Here is a 15,477-nt window from a genome sequence, read left to right as displayed (position 1 = left end):
CACAGATTTGACACAATGACCCCAGACCACAGCTTCTCTCCACCCACTCCCTCAGCTTGTAACCATCTAGGGAGAGGACATGTGGGTGTGGGTGGTGTAGTCCTACAATATCTCTATTTTCTTTAAAGTTACACAGACAAAATGAAAATACTTTCAAAGGAAGAACAGAGCAGAGTGTTCTTAAATAGGCTCAAAACATTTGGTGTATGCAGCATAACCCAGCATCAAAGCACAATGGGGGTTTTTGTGCATGTGTTCAAGGCAATAGGATGGAGGATGAGTGCAGCAAGCTAGAAAAAAATGTCTGGCTCTGACAAGGCAGGTGCAAGAGGGGAGGATAAAACTGAAGTCCTTTTTTAGTCATTGTCTTCCATTTGAAGTCTCTAATAAACTAATGCGGCGCTCAGTTGTTATTCACTCTTTGAATTCTGGGATTAAAGAAAAAGGCATTTCCCCTCTAGGTGTGATCACTAAAGACATATATGCTGACATGATGAAAGCATATGCAAGGCAAATTAAACCCTCAGCTCTTTTTAAAAATATACACCTGGTCACCTTCACACTCCTTATAGAATAAATTTAACTCTTGTATTCAAAGCATAACGTCACTCCTAAGAGGCACACTCTTGAAACGGCGTGCATTTGATGTAAATGGTGGCGACGCCAGTAAAGCTGTGTAAAAACCTACAAAATCCACATCAAGATGGAAATTATGGAGAGATTAGCTTTAGGAAAATATAATGATTTGGGTTATATTAGACCCTTATGGTGCATTAGCCATATGTTAAGAACATGCATGGACATGGTCAAGGCAACCTGCTGAAGATCAAACTGAGTGTCTGAATGAGGATGAAAGGCAGTTTCAATTACTTTAAATGTGGCATGGTTGAGTATTTCAAAATCTGGTGCTCTACTGGGATTTTCCAAAACAACCATCTCTAGGGTTTACAGAGAATGGTCTGAAAAAGAGAAAACTTCCAGTGAGCTGTGGTTCTCTGGGTGAAAATTGATGGTGTTGATGCCAGAGGGCAGAGGAGAATGGCCAGACTGCTTTGAGCAGGAAGGCAACAGTAACTGATCACTAGTAAACAATCATTCGTCAGAACTAAAGTATGCAGAATGCACACAACATTGAACCTTGAAGCAGATGGGCTACAGTGGCAGAATACCACATCAGGTGCCACTCCTGTCAAGAAACCGAGCATAACATTTGCATAGGCATACCTAAAGTGGACAGTAGAAGATTGGAAAAGTGTTTCTTGGTCTGATGAGCCTCGATTTTTGCTGTTGGCAGGGTCCGAGTTTTGCGTAAATACCATGAAAGCATCGATCCAACCTGCCTTGGATCAAGAGTTCAGGCTGCTGGTATAATGGTGTGGGAGATACTTTCTTGTCTGTGAAGGTTCTCAGTCATCCAGGTCATCGTAGTCTAAGGAGCTTGGAAAGAAAAGCGTCTGAACTTGAAGACGTTTCACCTCTCATCTGAGAAGCTTCTTCAGTTCTAGGGTCAAATAGTGGAGAGTCCCAGGTTTAAACCCTGTGGGAGTTTCCCCCCAAGAGGGACAAATCGACACCCTAATGATCCTCTACCTAATCACACGAGCCAAGGTGTGAAAACGGGTGTAGGTCACAATCAGTCAAGGTTTTGGGTGAGCTCATTGTGAAACCTGGCCCCACCCTATCATGTGATTTCCTGAGGTCAGATGCCCCGAGATGTGAGTGGGCGTTAAGGCGTCTGGGAAGGGACTGGATTATAGATTTCAGAAAGTTTGTGTCATAAGCCACCGCCTCTGTTCAAAGATGGTCGCTCACAGTGGACATAAATGGCCTCTTTTACTCCTCTTTCAAACCAAGATATTTTCTTGGCATACTTTAGGCCCCTTAGTACAAAGTGCTTTCAATTTGATTCATTACAAACTGTACTGTACTCACTATACTCAAATGGCCTCCACGGCCACCAGAACTCTTCTGCGATGTGGTGGAACAAATCTGAAGCAACTGTGTGATGCTTTCATGTCAATATAGACCAAAATGTCAGAGAAATGTTTTTATGTCCTCATCGAATCCAAGCCATGAAGAATTAAGCTAGCTTTGCCAAAGAAACAAACCGCTACTAGCAAGATGTATCTAATAAAATGTCTTGTGAACGTGTAAGAATAGTGTATTAGCTATATGTTAAGCACATGCATGCAAACCTGTATTGACAGCAACCTTCTCCACCATTTTCCTTGTTATGCCTGAGGCGATGACCATCTTTCCGAAAAGATTTGAGGGTTTATATTTTACATGACTACAGGAGGTTGCCCAAGTAAATAGCCATTATTTTAACCACCCCTTAAGAAATACAGATGATTATTATTTTTTGATGTTTTGATAGGGCACCTGAAGTGGAACATGAAGCATTATATATACTGTATGCACATCTGTAGCTATTTCTGTGCATATGTTTCTTCCATCTGCAATTCAGAGTATACATTTCCACATGAACAGTTACTTCAAATACACACTTGTAAACAGCTGGGACTTGTATATATCAAGTATTTTACAAAGGAAAGGAAATGAAACGAAAAAGAGAAAATGAACTGTAAGTACATACTGAAACACCCCTCTGTGTCCACTGTTATTTGAATCAACACCTCTGTGGTAATAATATGTGTCAAATGAAAGAGATGGCTTATACACCCATGAGACAGGCTGCACGGCAACAGACATGCGCTGACATGAAGGAATAGGGTCATACAGGCAACGAGGGCATCAGCTTGAAGCTTGAGTGGTTCTAACTAACTAGTCTTCTAAGAAGAGTCCCTCTCAGGAGTGAGCATGCTATATAAATACTTCATCATATCAGAATATTTTAATGAATGCTCCAGTGTGATTCAAGGCTAGGTTCTCTTGAACCATAGTCGGTTTTATTATCATTTCATTAGTATTATGAAGTAATGTGTTTTTTGTCTAATTTTGTATGCCAAAGACTTTCTCAAGATAATTAGAGAATCGTTCATTTTGATTCATTAGTTTTTATCAGATTGACGTTGTTTAATGAACTTCAAACATCTGGGAAAGGTTTGATGGAACAGCTTCAATTAGCACCCATGTAGTATGTCTCAGAAAGTGTGAAAGTGTAAAGTATTGAAGCTGTGCTTCTGCCATCAGATAATCAAGCAGAGTACAATTATGAGTACGAAATGGATCAGGGCTATTAGCCGCTTGTTCAGCAGGGGTGTTGTGTCAGCTGAAGGGGAGATATGATAACTTCTACAGGTATCTCAGCAACTATTAAAAGGAAAGGACAGTGCAGCCTGAATGTTAAATCCAAATCTGAGCATGGCAGTGCATAATTTGAATGAACTTGTTAACATTTAAATACGGGGTAGAGTCGCATTTGTTGTCCATTAAAAATCTTCACACCTTGGCCTGAAGTGTTAAGACATGCTCTTTCAGTAAACGTACATGCAGTTTTGAGCTGCTAGCTCAAAGACTGTCCTTGTTGAAGAATGGTCAAATATCCTATTATGCACAGTTCATAGGGTTGCCAACTCCCTGAAAAATAAATAAGGGACACCTCGTGGCCAGGGCCGGGCAACCTAGTTGTCTTCACCCTTCCCAGTGTGGTAGCTCTTTTTTGTGTGTGTGAAATTATTTTTTAACCATTTGACTTGAATTTGATTTAAGCAGATGCATATTCTTTGTGATATGAACACATGGGAAACAAATGATCATTTAGCTATTTATTTTTAGCTCAAAATGACAACATTAACACAGTAAAACAGGTCTCTTTCTTAAACAGAAGCCTGTCATGCTTAACTTTTGAGAATATAAGTAAATCTTTCTTTAAAAGAACTCTGTCCTGCTTAACTTAAAATTATATAAATTAATAGAAAGCAATAGAACGAAAAATATTCTTGTAACAGTGCACATTTAGTGCATTTAGTACAATTGGCTTCAGTTGAGGTATTATTTCAGCTTTTCTAAAGCTAATCAGCTGCTCCTGTTTGTAAACCCACTTGTTCCCATGATTACGCATCATAACTCATCATCATTATTCATCTATGTATTACTTTTATGTATTAGTGATCTATTTGTTGTAATCATCTATCCTTGGAGTTGTTTATTACACAAAATAAATTATATTATCACACTTCTGGCCACATAGCGCTGATATTCACTGCACATGCCCATATTAACCTTAACCAGAGGGTTTAAAAAAACAAACCAGTGTTTACATACCATATCTGCTTCTGCCGTGGCCTGGTGGACAAGAAATTGGTTAAGGGTTCCCCGAGCTTTCACGCCCCTCATGTTCTTCATGTGCCCACCATTAGAAGCATGCCTATGGAAAAAGTGCGCCGGCACACAGTGCAGTGCGCTTTATAGGTGTTATGGTGACCTTTTCCAGCCAGGTGTTTTCCTTTTCCCATTCCTCCCTGTGCTTTTGCAGCCTTTTTTTCTTTCTCTGAGCGAACAAACATTGCTGCTCTAATGCTGGGCTCACACTGTGCGATCTTTGGTCCATTTTGAGACGATTTTTGAGTCGTGCGACTGATTTGGTGATCGGCCCGATTTTGGCCTTCATCGTGCATCGTGTAGTATACGTGGGGTAACGAGAAGCGATTAACACCTCGAGCAGCTCCCGATCATCAATCGCTCGTGAGCCGCTCACACTGCTCACGCGCAAACACGTAAACGTCGGTGTAAAAGACGGAGCAGCACAGCTGTGCAGCGTGTGATCTGGACACAAGCGATGGAGGCACAACTTGTAGAACTTTGGAAAGCTCATCCGAGCCTTTTCGATGTGGCATCACAAAATGATCACGACCACAACAACCGTTAAAATAGTTGGATTTACACTGCTGCTCATTCACAGCTGCCTGATCAATGTTTTTCATTAGCAATTTAGCAAAGTTGATGGTGGTGGTTTGTGTGTCTGTGTGAGTGAAAGACAGAGCGACAGATTTTCTGTTATAACCTTCATGTTATGGAGGCACAGTGTGAGCACTCGGGTCGCATCAGAGCATCGGGTGGTATAGTGTGAGACCTGCATCGTGACCTACCAACTTCTAACCCCTGCGAGTCAATCGTGCAGTTTGAGCAGGAGCTGAATAACGTGACTGAAAAAATCGCACAGTGTCTGCCCAGCTTTAGGTGTACTGTCGTCCGAGACTTGCACCGCAGTATCGGCGTTTGTTTCCCTGTTGGCCATGCTTCTTGTTGTGGTCATCTGTTGTCTTCCGGTATTTTCTCCGCAAGCGACCTTTCCTCGACCAATGAGATGAGCGGTAATCTGAATTGTCATAAGTGTGCTGTCAGCTCATTGGTCACAAAGCAGGAGAGGGGCTGGGAATTATGTTTTCAAACAAAGCGTTAATTCCATAAACATTTATAGACTACTTTTGATTCTCACTGTATTACGGGACAAAGTGCGTCCCTTATTAGCTCAATACGGGACGTGTACTTTTGTTTCTAAATACGGGACGATTCCGTTTTTTAAGGGACGGTTGGCAACCCTAACAGTTCAGGACCTGTGATTTGATCGTAATACAAGGGGGATTATGGCTGCTCTGAATGCATAGGTTTGCTTTACTTCTTAATATGAAGGTGATAGTCAACTAGGGCTGCCACGATTTGTCGACTAGTCACGATTACGTCGACTATCAAAATCGTCGACGACTGATTTAATAGTCGACGTGTCGTTTGAAGCTTTGTAAGATCGCAAAAGACGCAGGAATAATAGCAGGATTTAAGAGTGTAATAACGGACTGAAACAGAAGATGGCAGCACAGCATGTACAAGGATGCCAGCTGCCGTTAAATCCCGAAGAAGAAGAAGCAGCTGTGTCCCAGAATTCATAGCGCGGCCCAGCTTAGTTTCCAACAATGGCGGTAGCTAGTTAGTTTTAATATTACTCTTATTATTCTTTCTGGGTCACAAAATAAACGTTTAATATATTTTCAGGCGAGAATGTAGCTGTGTAAACCTCAAATATCTGCTCAGTTTATCAGGACACCACATATTTTCAAAAGCGCTCCGACGTTTTCGGAGACGTCTGTTACCCACTAGCTCGATAGCTAGCCGGGGGCTAGGTCACTAGCGCCGTGAGAACACCGGACTCCCGGCAAATTGTTTTCAAACCCACCGCAGTCTTTCGCGACTCAGGTTAAATATATATGAGTCACTTAGATAAATTAAAAATGTTGTTGTTTGGCTTTTTTTTAGTATTTTATTTGTTCCTGAGTAAATCGGTTTGGCTGAGATTAAAGTTATAGTTTTTACACAGCTGAATAAACGTCAAGCAGACAGCTGATTATCAGAAGTGTGAGATGCTGGAGAATATACTCCGGTGTCCTGTTATATTTTAGATAGCAAGGAGTTTATTAAACTTTACCGAAACAATCTGCAAATTTCATTAAAATTGAATAAACTATCATCTTGTCTTTATTTTTAGTTAGCACCTTAAAAGCTTAAAGCTGTAAGCTAATGATAGTTATATAAGAGCAGATGCTGCTGGTGCAATAAGCTGTAGTTTTACGTCCAGTGGATGATGATCTGATTAGTCGACTAATCGCATAAATAATCGGTGTCTAGTCGACTATCAAAATAATCGTTTGTGGCAGCCCTATAGTCAACATATTGATGGGGGAGGGTTTTTTCCTGTCACTCTCTCCTTCTCTTGTATTTTCCTTGTGTGTGAACATTGCGCTGTGTTTATCCAAGGTTCACAAGTGGCATGAAACAAGGCAAAATTGTGATGGGAGGGAACAAGCAAACTGGGTTACGCCAATGGGCTACGCCACTGTCTGCCAGTGGCAGACCTGAATGGCATGGCAGACTGCCAACAGCTATTTATTTTATCCCCTGACATAGATATCTTCCCCCAGGAAGCTTTGCCATGGCAATTGTTTCACAAAGTGAGGTGTTCTCCCCCCGCAAGGTATATGAGAGGGTGGCCAAATGATACTATTTTCTTGCACAACTAGTGAGCAGCGGTAACAGCTTCTTCTGGGAGCCAAACGGTGTATGGGGAAAAAAAGAGGCTTATCATTCATGAGAACCGTGAACCCAGCACTAAGTCACATGCAATTGCTTTAGTGATGTACAATCAGACAGCGAAAGAGAGAGAGAGCTGTAACTGGAATGACAGAATTATCTCATGACTTAGTGTTTCACAGAGGGGGTCTCGGGGCGTTCACGGTCACTGTGCCAGAGCTCTGACTGCAGCCTGTTGTAAGATAATAGTGTTAATTTTGATAAGAATAAAGGGAAAGAATTGAGAGGGCAATTTCTTTAGGAAACCATTAATGTAATCTTGTGTTGGATTAATTCTTGAGTGAATCAGGAGTGCTGTGAGGGCCAGTGTGGAGTTTATTCACAAAGTGTCCCCTCCTAATCTGCCGCTTTAAAATGTAAAATGCAATTAAAGACGCTCTGCCTGACTAACCGGGGATACATCAGCGAGAGAACACGCTCGACCTGACTGGGGATTGCTGCTAAACTCATAGAGAATTATCAGCCTTATGTGTTATATCCTAAGCTTCACTTCTGTGTACTTACATAGCTACTTACATTGGACATTTTGTTTTTCATTTTAATCGTTACAGCAGTGGAATCTAGCTACATTTCCGGGTCTTTTGCTGAGTATAACTAATTGAGTATCTGAGTTTCACTAACTGCCTGCGCAACTTTCTTTATTTCTTGCAGAGTTGCACTTCTCACGGATCGTCTGTTAAGGGCGGCAAAGTGGCACCAGGGGCATCAACAGTAGCTCCACCTATTCTCAGCAAAGCACTGTCTAAAGGGAAACGCTTCAGGTACAATTATGACATGCTCTTTTTTTTTTCCTGCCCTGTTTCATATCTGGGGCTGAGTCAGCATGTTTGAGCCATAAGGGGCAGTGAGGTGAAAAATTTAATCATCCCATGTAGTGTAATATGTATATCGTCGAGGCCGCTAACAAAAGAAAACAGATCACATACACATAGAGGTTAGATCTTATATCTGCGTGCATTTTATTGTATGATTATTGGTTCAGCGAGCATGACATAAAAAAGAAAAAACAGAGTAGAGGCTGTCAAGCTAGTTGAGGATGGAGACGTCTTTATTTACATGGCATTCAAGTAAATTGTTCAAAGTAATTAAATGTGTCCTCGGGCATCTCCTGAAATGACTAGTTGAACGCAGATAGGAGCGAACATAATAAGATAAGATAAGATAAGATAACCTTTATTAGTCCCACACGTGGGAAATTTGTTTTGTCACAGCAGGAAGTGGACAGTGCAAAAGTTATGACGCAAAAATTAGAATACAATAAGAATAAATACAGTACACAGCTGTACAGAATAGAATAAAATAATATACTATATACAGTAGAATAAAATAGAATAAAAATATACAATAAGATAAAAATAGAATACGAATGCTATATACAACTGAGTAAAAATACAACGATGCCAGAAAAGATTATTGCACTTAGTGTTATTGCACATGTGTGGATGTGTGTGTTTGTTCAGTTAAAGTCTTTGTTGTGGAGTCTGACAGCAGTGGGGAGGAAAGACCTGCGAAATCTCTCCGTCCCACACCGTGGGTGCCGCAGTCTCCCACTGAAGGAGCTGCTCAGTGCTGTCACAGTCTGCACAGTCTAATAACACTCCTCCAAGGAGAAGTGAATTTAATGTCCAGAGTTAAACACTGACTCAGCCCAATTTTTATGCCATCCTTCAAATGACAGAAGATTCAAGGAAATGAACAGCGTTTTTGCTTTTTGCTACGAGGGATATCGCAAGCAGGGTTGCTTTGTGATCACAGCACTCAGTACCAAATGCTGCAGTTTCCAATCCTCAGAAGAACACAGGGATGTGGATATAGGCCGCGCTACAATGGCCTCATCTGAGCTGTTTACAGAGACGTTTCATTTGCTTTGATGATATGGATGCAGGCACACTTTGACAGTTAATGCTATTCAGTCACACGACATGTAAGCCTGCCATCTTTTCAAAGAAGTTTATTTTCCTTAGAAGCTATTACACGGATTGTTGATCCTCATACTTGTTGCCTGTTACCTGAGATGATTGGTACCAAATCTGAATAACAGTGTTGGAGCTGCACATTATGTTACAATGCAAGATATAGCACTGTGCAAAAGTCTTGAGCCACCCTTTTCTTTGTATTTTTGCGTGGGAAATGGTACATAATTGCAGTGATTAAAACTTGCAAACATGCATGGAAATGAAGCACAAACAGGCAAACGCAAGGCTTTCTAGCTTCTTTCAGGAGTCTTCAAAAATAGTTCTCCAGGCTTGTTGAAGGAAATTCAAAGCTCTTCTTTGGATGTTGGCTGCCTTTTGTTCTGTTCTCTGTCAAGATGTTCCCACTGCTGCAGTATTATTGAGGTCTGGGCTCTGGCCAGATCAGTCTATGACTGATAGTGCTCCATTGTGTGCTCTTTCTTTTCAGGTATACTTGAACTTCACTGGGAATATGTTTTGAATCATTTTCATGCTAAAATATAAAGCCGTTTCCAATCAGATGCTTTCCAGATGGTATTACACGCTGGATTGAAATGTAATTATTTTTCAATCAGTTTTGACAAGATCGGCAACGCCACTGGCTGAAATTTAGCCCCAAACCACCACAGAGCCTCCACCATGTTTTAAAGATGGTTGTAGACACTCAATGTTCTGGATCTCCTCCATTTATACTGGTTAAATAGTTCTAATACTGTTTTATGACTTGTCAAACTGCATTAGCGTTCACATTTTCCATAGATTCAACAAAAGAAAGGGAAGCAAATTATCTATTTTTGCAACTAGCTGCAAATAGTTTTTTGCCAAGTTGTTATGTGTGGACAAAATGCTGATTCACCCCTTGAGTCAGGTGCCTTTTTTATGCTTGAATGAATTTATAGGTCAGTGTTGTGGCTAGACAAAAAAACCACCACTTTCATAAAATTACAAGAAAATCTGGCTCATTAAAAGAGAAATAGAAAGAAATCGGGGTGACTCAATACTTTTAAACACAACTGTTGTGCATAAGTTTTAACATATTTATTTAAACCCTCATTATTTTTGGTTTAGCGTGATGGATTTTCCATATTCTGCATCAAAAGCACAGAATACAGAATGTACAGAGATTAAAAGAGCCTATGTTAGGGTAGAAAACGGTGAATGGCGAGCTTGTCTCTATATACCGAGGAAGGTTTTTTTTTATGTGTGGCTGACTGCGATGCCACCTTTAGTGAAAGCCCCACTGTGGCAGCAGTTATTCTGTTTTAATGGACCAGTGCTGTGTCAAAGAGGAAAGTTTTTTACAAAAAAAGGTTGTCATATGTGGCTGCGGGGATGGTACCATCTCCCTCTGGTGTTTTATTCTCCGCAGTGTCGTGCAGGTGCCTCATGAAGGGCAGCTGACAGTCAATCATCTGTTCAGCTTGCTCTCAAAGTAGGCCGAGGCAGGGGAGAACTAGACTGTGATGGATGATATTGAGATGCTTTCAGCTATTGACCTGAAAGTGGACCACAACGTGAGCTATCAGGAGAACTGCACCATAAACATGAGTCAATATGGCCTATCAATACTGCTGAAAATGGTTACCTGTGTCTCATTGGTTTATAATTAGGCTGGATTATATGCAAACTGATTCACTTGTAATGCAGATTGCCTCTGTTGAGCTGAGATTTTGTTAAATGTCACAATACGATTCTAAAACAGCTGTAACGTAATCTTTAACCAACTTAGCATTAATACGTTAGTGCGTCTGAACCTTCTGTAATTAGCATTAAGCACATTTAAGGCTGACAGGATTTGTTGTTTTGCACAAGCAAACGTTATCCTTTAATACACGTCACCAAAGGCATTAGCAATATCTTGCCTTGCAGTCAATGGAAATGTCTGCAATAGAAGATATTTGTTTAAAACCCATAAATATCATCCAACGTTTGCACTAGTGGAAAATCCAGAAGATCTTATCAACATTTTTGAAACATGGTTTGTTGCAGAGAGCTTCTCTGTGAAAAATAGTTAGGACAGTCTTCTTCAAAAAAGACAGGTGATTGACTGAACCATCTGCGCAATAGCCCCACCATGGACTAAACTCAAACAGCAGATCAACAAGCCACAGGACAACCAAGGAACATCAATGAGGGGAAGAAAACAACAGATTCGGAAGACCTTGAAAGCTTTGAAAGCTAGCAAGATTTCTTAAAGAAAATATGCATATAAAGGACTCCTAAAGATACTTAACAAATACTTTGTTAGGTGATTACATATAAGATCCATTATTAAAGGTAAACCAGACCTTTAGTTGACCTTATACACCCCATAGTTCCTCATAGGACTCCCATTTCACCGACTTCAGTGCGCCTTTGATTGCATGCAGTAGTTGACAAACTTAGTAAGATGGATTCTCTGGTGATTATGAATCTCGTGTGAATCCAGATCTCTTGTAAGGTAAATCAACTTAAGTAGAATTAATCCTTTGAGGACTACCATTGCAGAATGAGAAGGGCAAAAACGGATCGTTGAATGAAACGGATGAACCAGAATTGGTTTGTAAAAATGCTGCAACCTCAGTGGTGTGGAATTGGTTTAGCTTTCGTCCGTCAGATACACACCAAAGCACAATTTTTGGTAGAGCATGCAAGTAGGCCGTCGTTATTACCGTGTTTTTCAGAAAATACGGCACACTTAAAATCCTTTGATTTTCTGAAAAAGCGACAGTGCCCCTTATAATCCGGTGTATGAATTCTGGTTGTACTTACTGACCTTGAACCGATTTTATGTGATACACGGCGCTCGAAAATCTGTCAAAAAATGTTTTAGTATGACTTTGATAAGCTATGAAGCCGCACCGCTTGATGGATTGTCGGAGCATTACAGGTATCGTAGGCAGGAGCCTCGCGGAGTGATACGTACTGTGCTTCAACGTATTGTGTTTGTATAACCTCTTTTTAAGTTTTGTGGATATTATACATGGTTATGCTGAGGATATGTCGGCCAATTTTCACTGGAAATGGTTAAACTGTCAGCAAGGAATTTGCATTAAAAAACAGCTGCTTGTTTAAGTGAAAATACATTGATAGGTTTTTTGGTTTTGTTTTTTTGCACTAATAAAGTTGCAGAGTTGTAAATTATTTTGTCTCGTGTTAATTATATCATCAGTTATATCGTTATCGCAAATTTTCAATTTATATATCGTGATAAATATTTTTGCCCATATTGCCCTGTCATACTCAGCCTATTCGTGGGTATGCTGCCTTTGATGGCAGCTGGGAATTTCTGACTCCAGAACTGAGATTTTTCAGCCCTGATTTCCATGATTTAAGTCATTCAGCCAAGAATAATTGGCATTACAATGCTGGTTAAATATGAACTTAAAACCTTGTGCCATGTGTTATCTAGCACATCAGCGCCAAAAGCAATTAAATCTTTATTTTGTTCACCTGATATAATATTTGACAAAGGATGTATTGAGCTTGTTTTTCCTGCTCTTCTGCTCCTGCAGTTAAATGAACTACACGCCTGTTGATTGCAGAAAAAAAGCTCAAGGCAACCATCGTTCATCAAATGTTTAGAGGGCAAAAATCATTTCGATTCGTAACTTCGCACTTGCGTGTCCTATTGAATGCGGTAATATGTACGAGTTGCTTTGATGAAAACAGTGGACTCCTGCTGACACAAGTCAATTGCTGTTTTCACTTAAATTCAGTTGATTACAATGATTCCTTTGTCATGATGGTATTATGAGAAAATTGTAGTAAGAAGCCTAATCAATGTGCTGAAAGCCGCCACGTGTGGCTTGTACATGTTGAGTAGGGGACATAATCAGTATCCATAGTGAATATCAGAAGTGCTATGTGGGTGTTTCCTGCTGGTTTAGTAGAAAATGGTGTTTACTCTGAAAATGTGGCATACTTTTTCCATTTTTTTTAACTCACCTCAGGTTCTTTGTCACATGCCATCCCCCTCTGTTTTCCTGCCGTTTCTCTCTCTCTGCGATATGTCCGGTAAAGGCATTAACAGAGGGAGGAAGTGGTTTAAATAAGTACTGGATTACCCTACCAACCAGGCTTACCCATTTAACATCAGGGGGTTGCACAGTCTTGTTGAATTGTGGAGATAAGCAGCTGCCTTTCCGTTTTAAAAGGTTCAACTTTTATCATTCAGTAATTACAACAGCCCCAAAAAAATCATGTTTTCATGTTTTTTCCAGTTAATCCTAATTAAAAAAAAATCAGCACGCTAATAGCCAACAAAACGGACAATATTTAGCTGTATTCATATCAACTTTTTACAACATCAGTCGATATAAAAGCCAGCAAACACTAGAGCCAACATTGTGTATGCTTTTTGTTCCACAGCCACGGACATCAGCAAATTACTGTAGCAGAGCGTTTTTTTGTTGTTGTTTTTTTCAGTGTTCCAGTGGTTTATCAATTATTAAGCAGTCATCCACTGGACTGCATGAAAGAAAAGGAATCAGGGAGTTCAGTTTAATGACTGGCAAGAAAATCCTAAAGTTTGAACATCTTGATTACTATTTCAATAACAAGAAGAATCAAACAATGCAGCACTTCATACACAAGCTATTTTTGTGCTGCGCCAAATTATTCAAGAGCCAAAATCAAGCTGTGAGAGCGTGTGGTGCTGATTTTTGTTTAATGGTTCAATACAAAAAAAAGTTATTTACACGACAATAATAATATGTTTCAGCTCTTTTCAGTGGTTCAGATTAACTAGCACAATCAACTGACATATTGATCACAGAGGATTTGCTGGTAAGCAACGATCAGGGTAGCCACGGTGTCTTAAAGAAATTCATAATAACATCAAAATAATTGAGTGTATTTTGTGATTACATATTCATTGGGAGCTGTTTGTCTTTGCATGATGTGCTCACACATCAGATTGCATTATGGCTCGGTGTACCTTGGATTTAATACCATTGCTTCGTTACTGCAGACATCCAGGGATCTGCTTTGAGGCAGACCACCTACTGCCCACAGACCAATTTAAAAACTGTGTGCCTAAACAGGAAGCTCAGTCTCTAAAGGCAGCTGCTTCTATCATTAACAGCAGTAGAATATCAGTATGTAAGCTAGAGGTCATTTTCAAGGTGCAGGATAACCCCTAACAATACATGGCATTTATTTGAAGTTCACAGAAAGAAAACACTAAAGCAGTGTTTTCTATATGTTCTGGACGATAAAGGTCTGTATGGAAACTTCGTTAGCATGTTAGCACTTGCTTAACCATGCTAGTGCATGGCTCTTTGGATCAAAATGACACTTTAAAATGTAACATTAAAACTGTAAATTATCCTGTAATTTGCGTTGAATGGCTAAATCAAAAATTATGGAAATAATCAAATTCTACAAGTAGGAGTGACATTGTCTTCTTGGTGATTCCCAGCTTCCAGCATCCATCACTGACAATAAAATGTGTAAACACAGATGTTAATTCAAAAATGATTGTTTAAAATGTTGAATGTTCGGTCCATGAATCCATCCATCCATTTTCTTCCGGGTGAAGCTCGCAGGGGCCACAGGATAAGCAGAGAAGCCCAGACTGGCCTCTCCCCAGCCACCTCCTCCAGCGTATCCGGGGGAACACCAAGGCGGTCCCAGGCCAGCCGAGTGATATAATCTCTCCAGCATGTCCTGGGTCTGCCCAGAGGTGGGATATGCCCAGAACACCTCACTCAAGATGCGCCCAGGAGGCATCCTTGTCAGATGCCTGAACCACCTCAACTGTCTCTTTTCGATGTGGAGGAGCAGCGGCTCTACTCTGAGCCCCTCCCGGATGGCCTAACTCCTCACCCTGTCTCTAAGGGTGAGGCCAGCCACCCTTTGGAGAAAGCTCATTCCCGCCGCATGTATCCGCGATCTAGTTCTTTCAGTCACTAACCAAAGCTCATAACGATAGGTGAGGTTACTCAAAGAAGGCTTCCCTATTGCTGTGTTGAAGAATAAAGGTGGTCGTACCAAATACCAACTTAAAATATTGACATTAAAAACCAGGAGAGACTCAAGACTTTTGCACTGTTTCCTCTCAAGCAGCAAAGGGTTTTTCATTTAAGCATGTATGTAAAAAACTTTTTATATTAATCTTTTAATTCTAATGCAGCCCTCAAAGTACATGAAAAAGTATGTGTTTAATAGTGTAACACACCTCTCCTAGAATGCACCGCAGTAAGTACACAGCCTCTTCTCCGGCACCTGGTTCGAGGCAAAATCTCTGTGAGATTTGTTCAATAAAACCCAGGGAGAAACTAGTCCTGCATCTTTACATTCACAGGCAACAAAAACAGAGCATCATCACACTGCTAACCTCCACATTTTCCTTGGGATTAGACCTTTTCACAGCACATATTGCAGGGAAAGCACGGGTGTATTTTTGTAATATGAAAAAACAGCTGCATTCTTCGTAGGTGAGCCAATTCCAAGAATGAATGAACGAATGCTTGGCATGAAAACCATCTTTCTATGC

At 40.4% G+C, this 15,477-nt stretch overlaps 1 protein-coding gene across 2 annotated transcripts in view; it reads left to right on the top strand.

The window, feature by feature from the left end:
• The window catches only part of nrg3b (neuregulin 3b), a 283,520-nt gene that overhangs the window by 262,784 nt on the left and 5,259 nt on the right, over positions 1-15,477 (top strand). For both annotated transcript variants that reach the window (XM_080873085.1, XM_080873084.1), the window contains one exon: positions 7,696-7,805. In XM_080873085.1, the coding sequence (XP_080729211.1) occupies positions 7,696-7,805 (110 nt within the window). The remainder of the gene's footprint in view (positions 1-7,695; positions 7,806-15,477) is intronic.

This window comes from Rhamphochromis sp. 'chilingali' (genome assembly GCF_963969265.1).
Source record: "Rhamphochromis sp. 'chilingali' genome assembly, chromosome: 22".
Lineage (NCBI taxonomy): Eukaryota > Metazoa > Chordata > Actinopteri > Cichliformes > Cichlidae > Rhamphochromis > Rhamphochromis sp. 'chilingali'.
The sequence above is the reverse complement of the archived record's forward strand: the minus strand, read 5'-3'. Positions and strand labels throughout refer to the sequence as shown.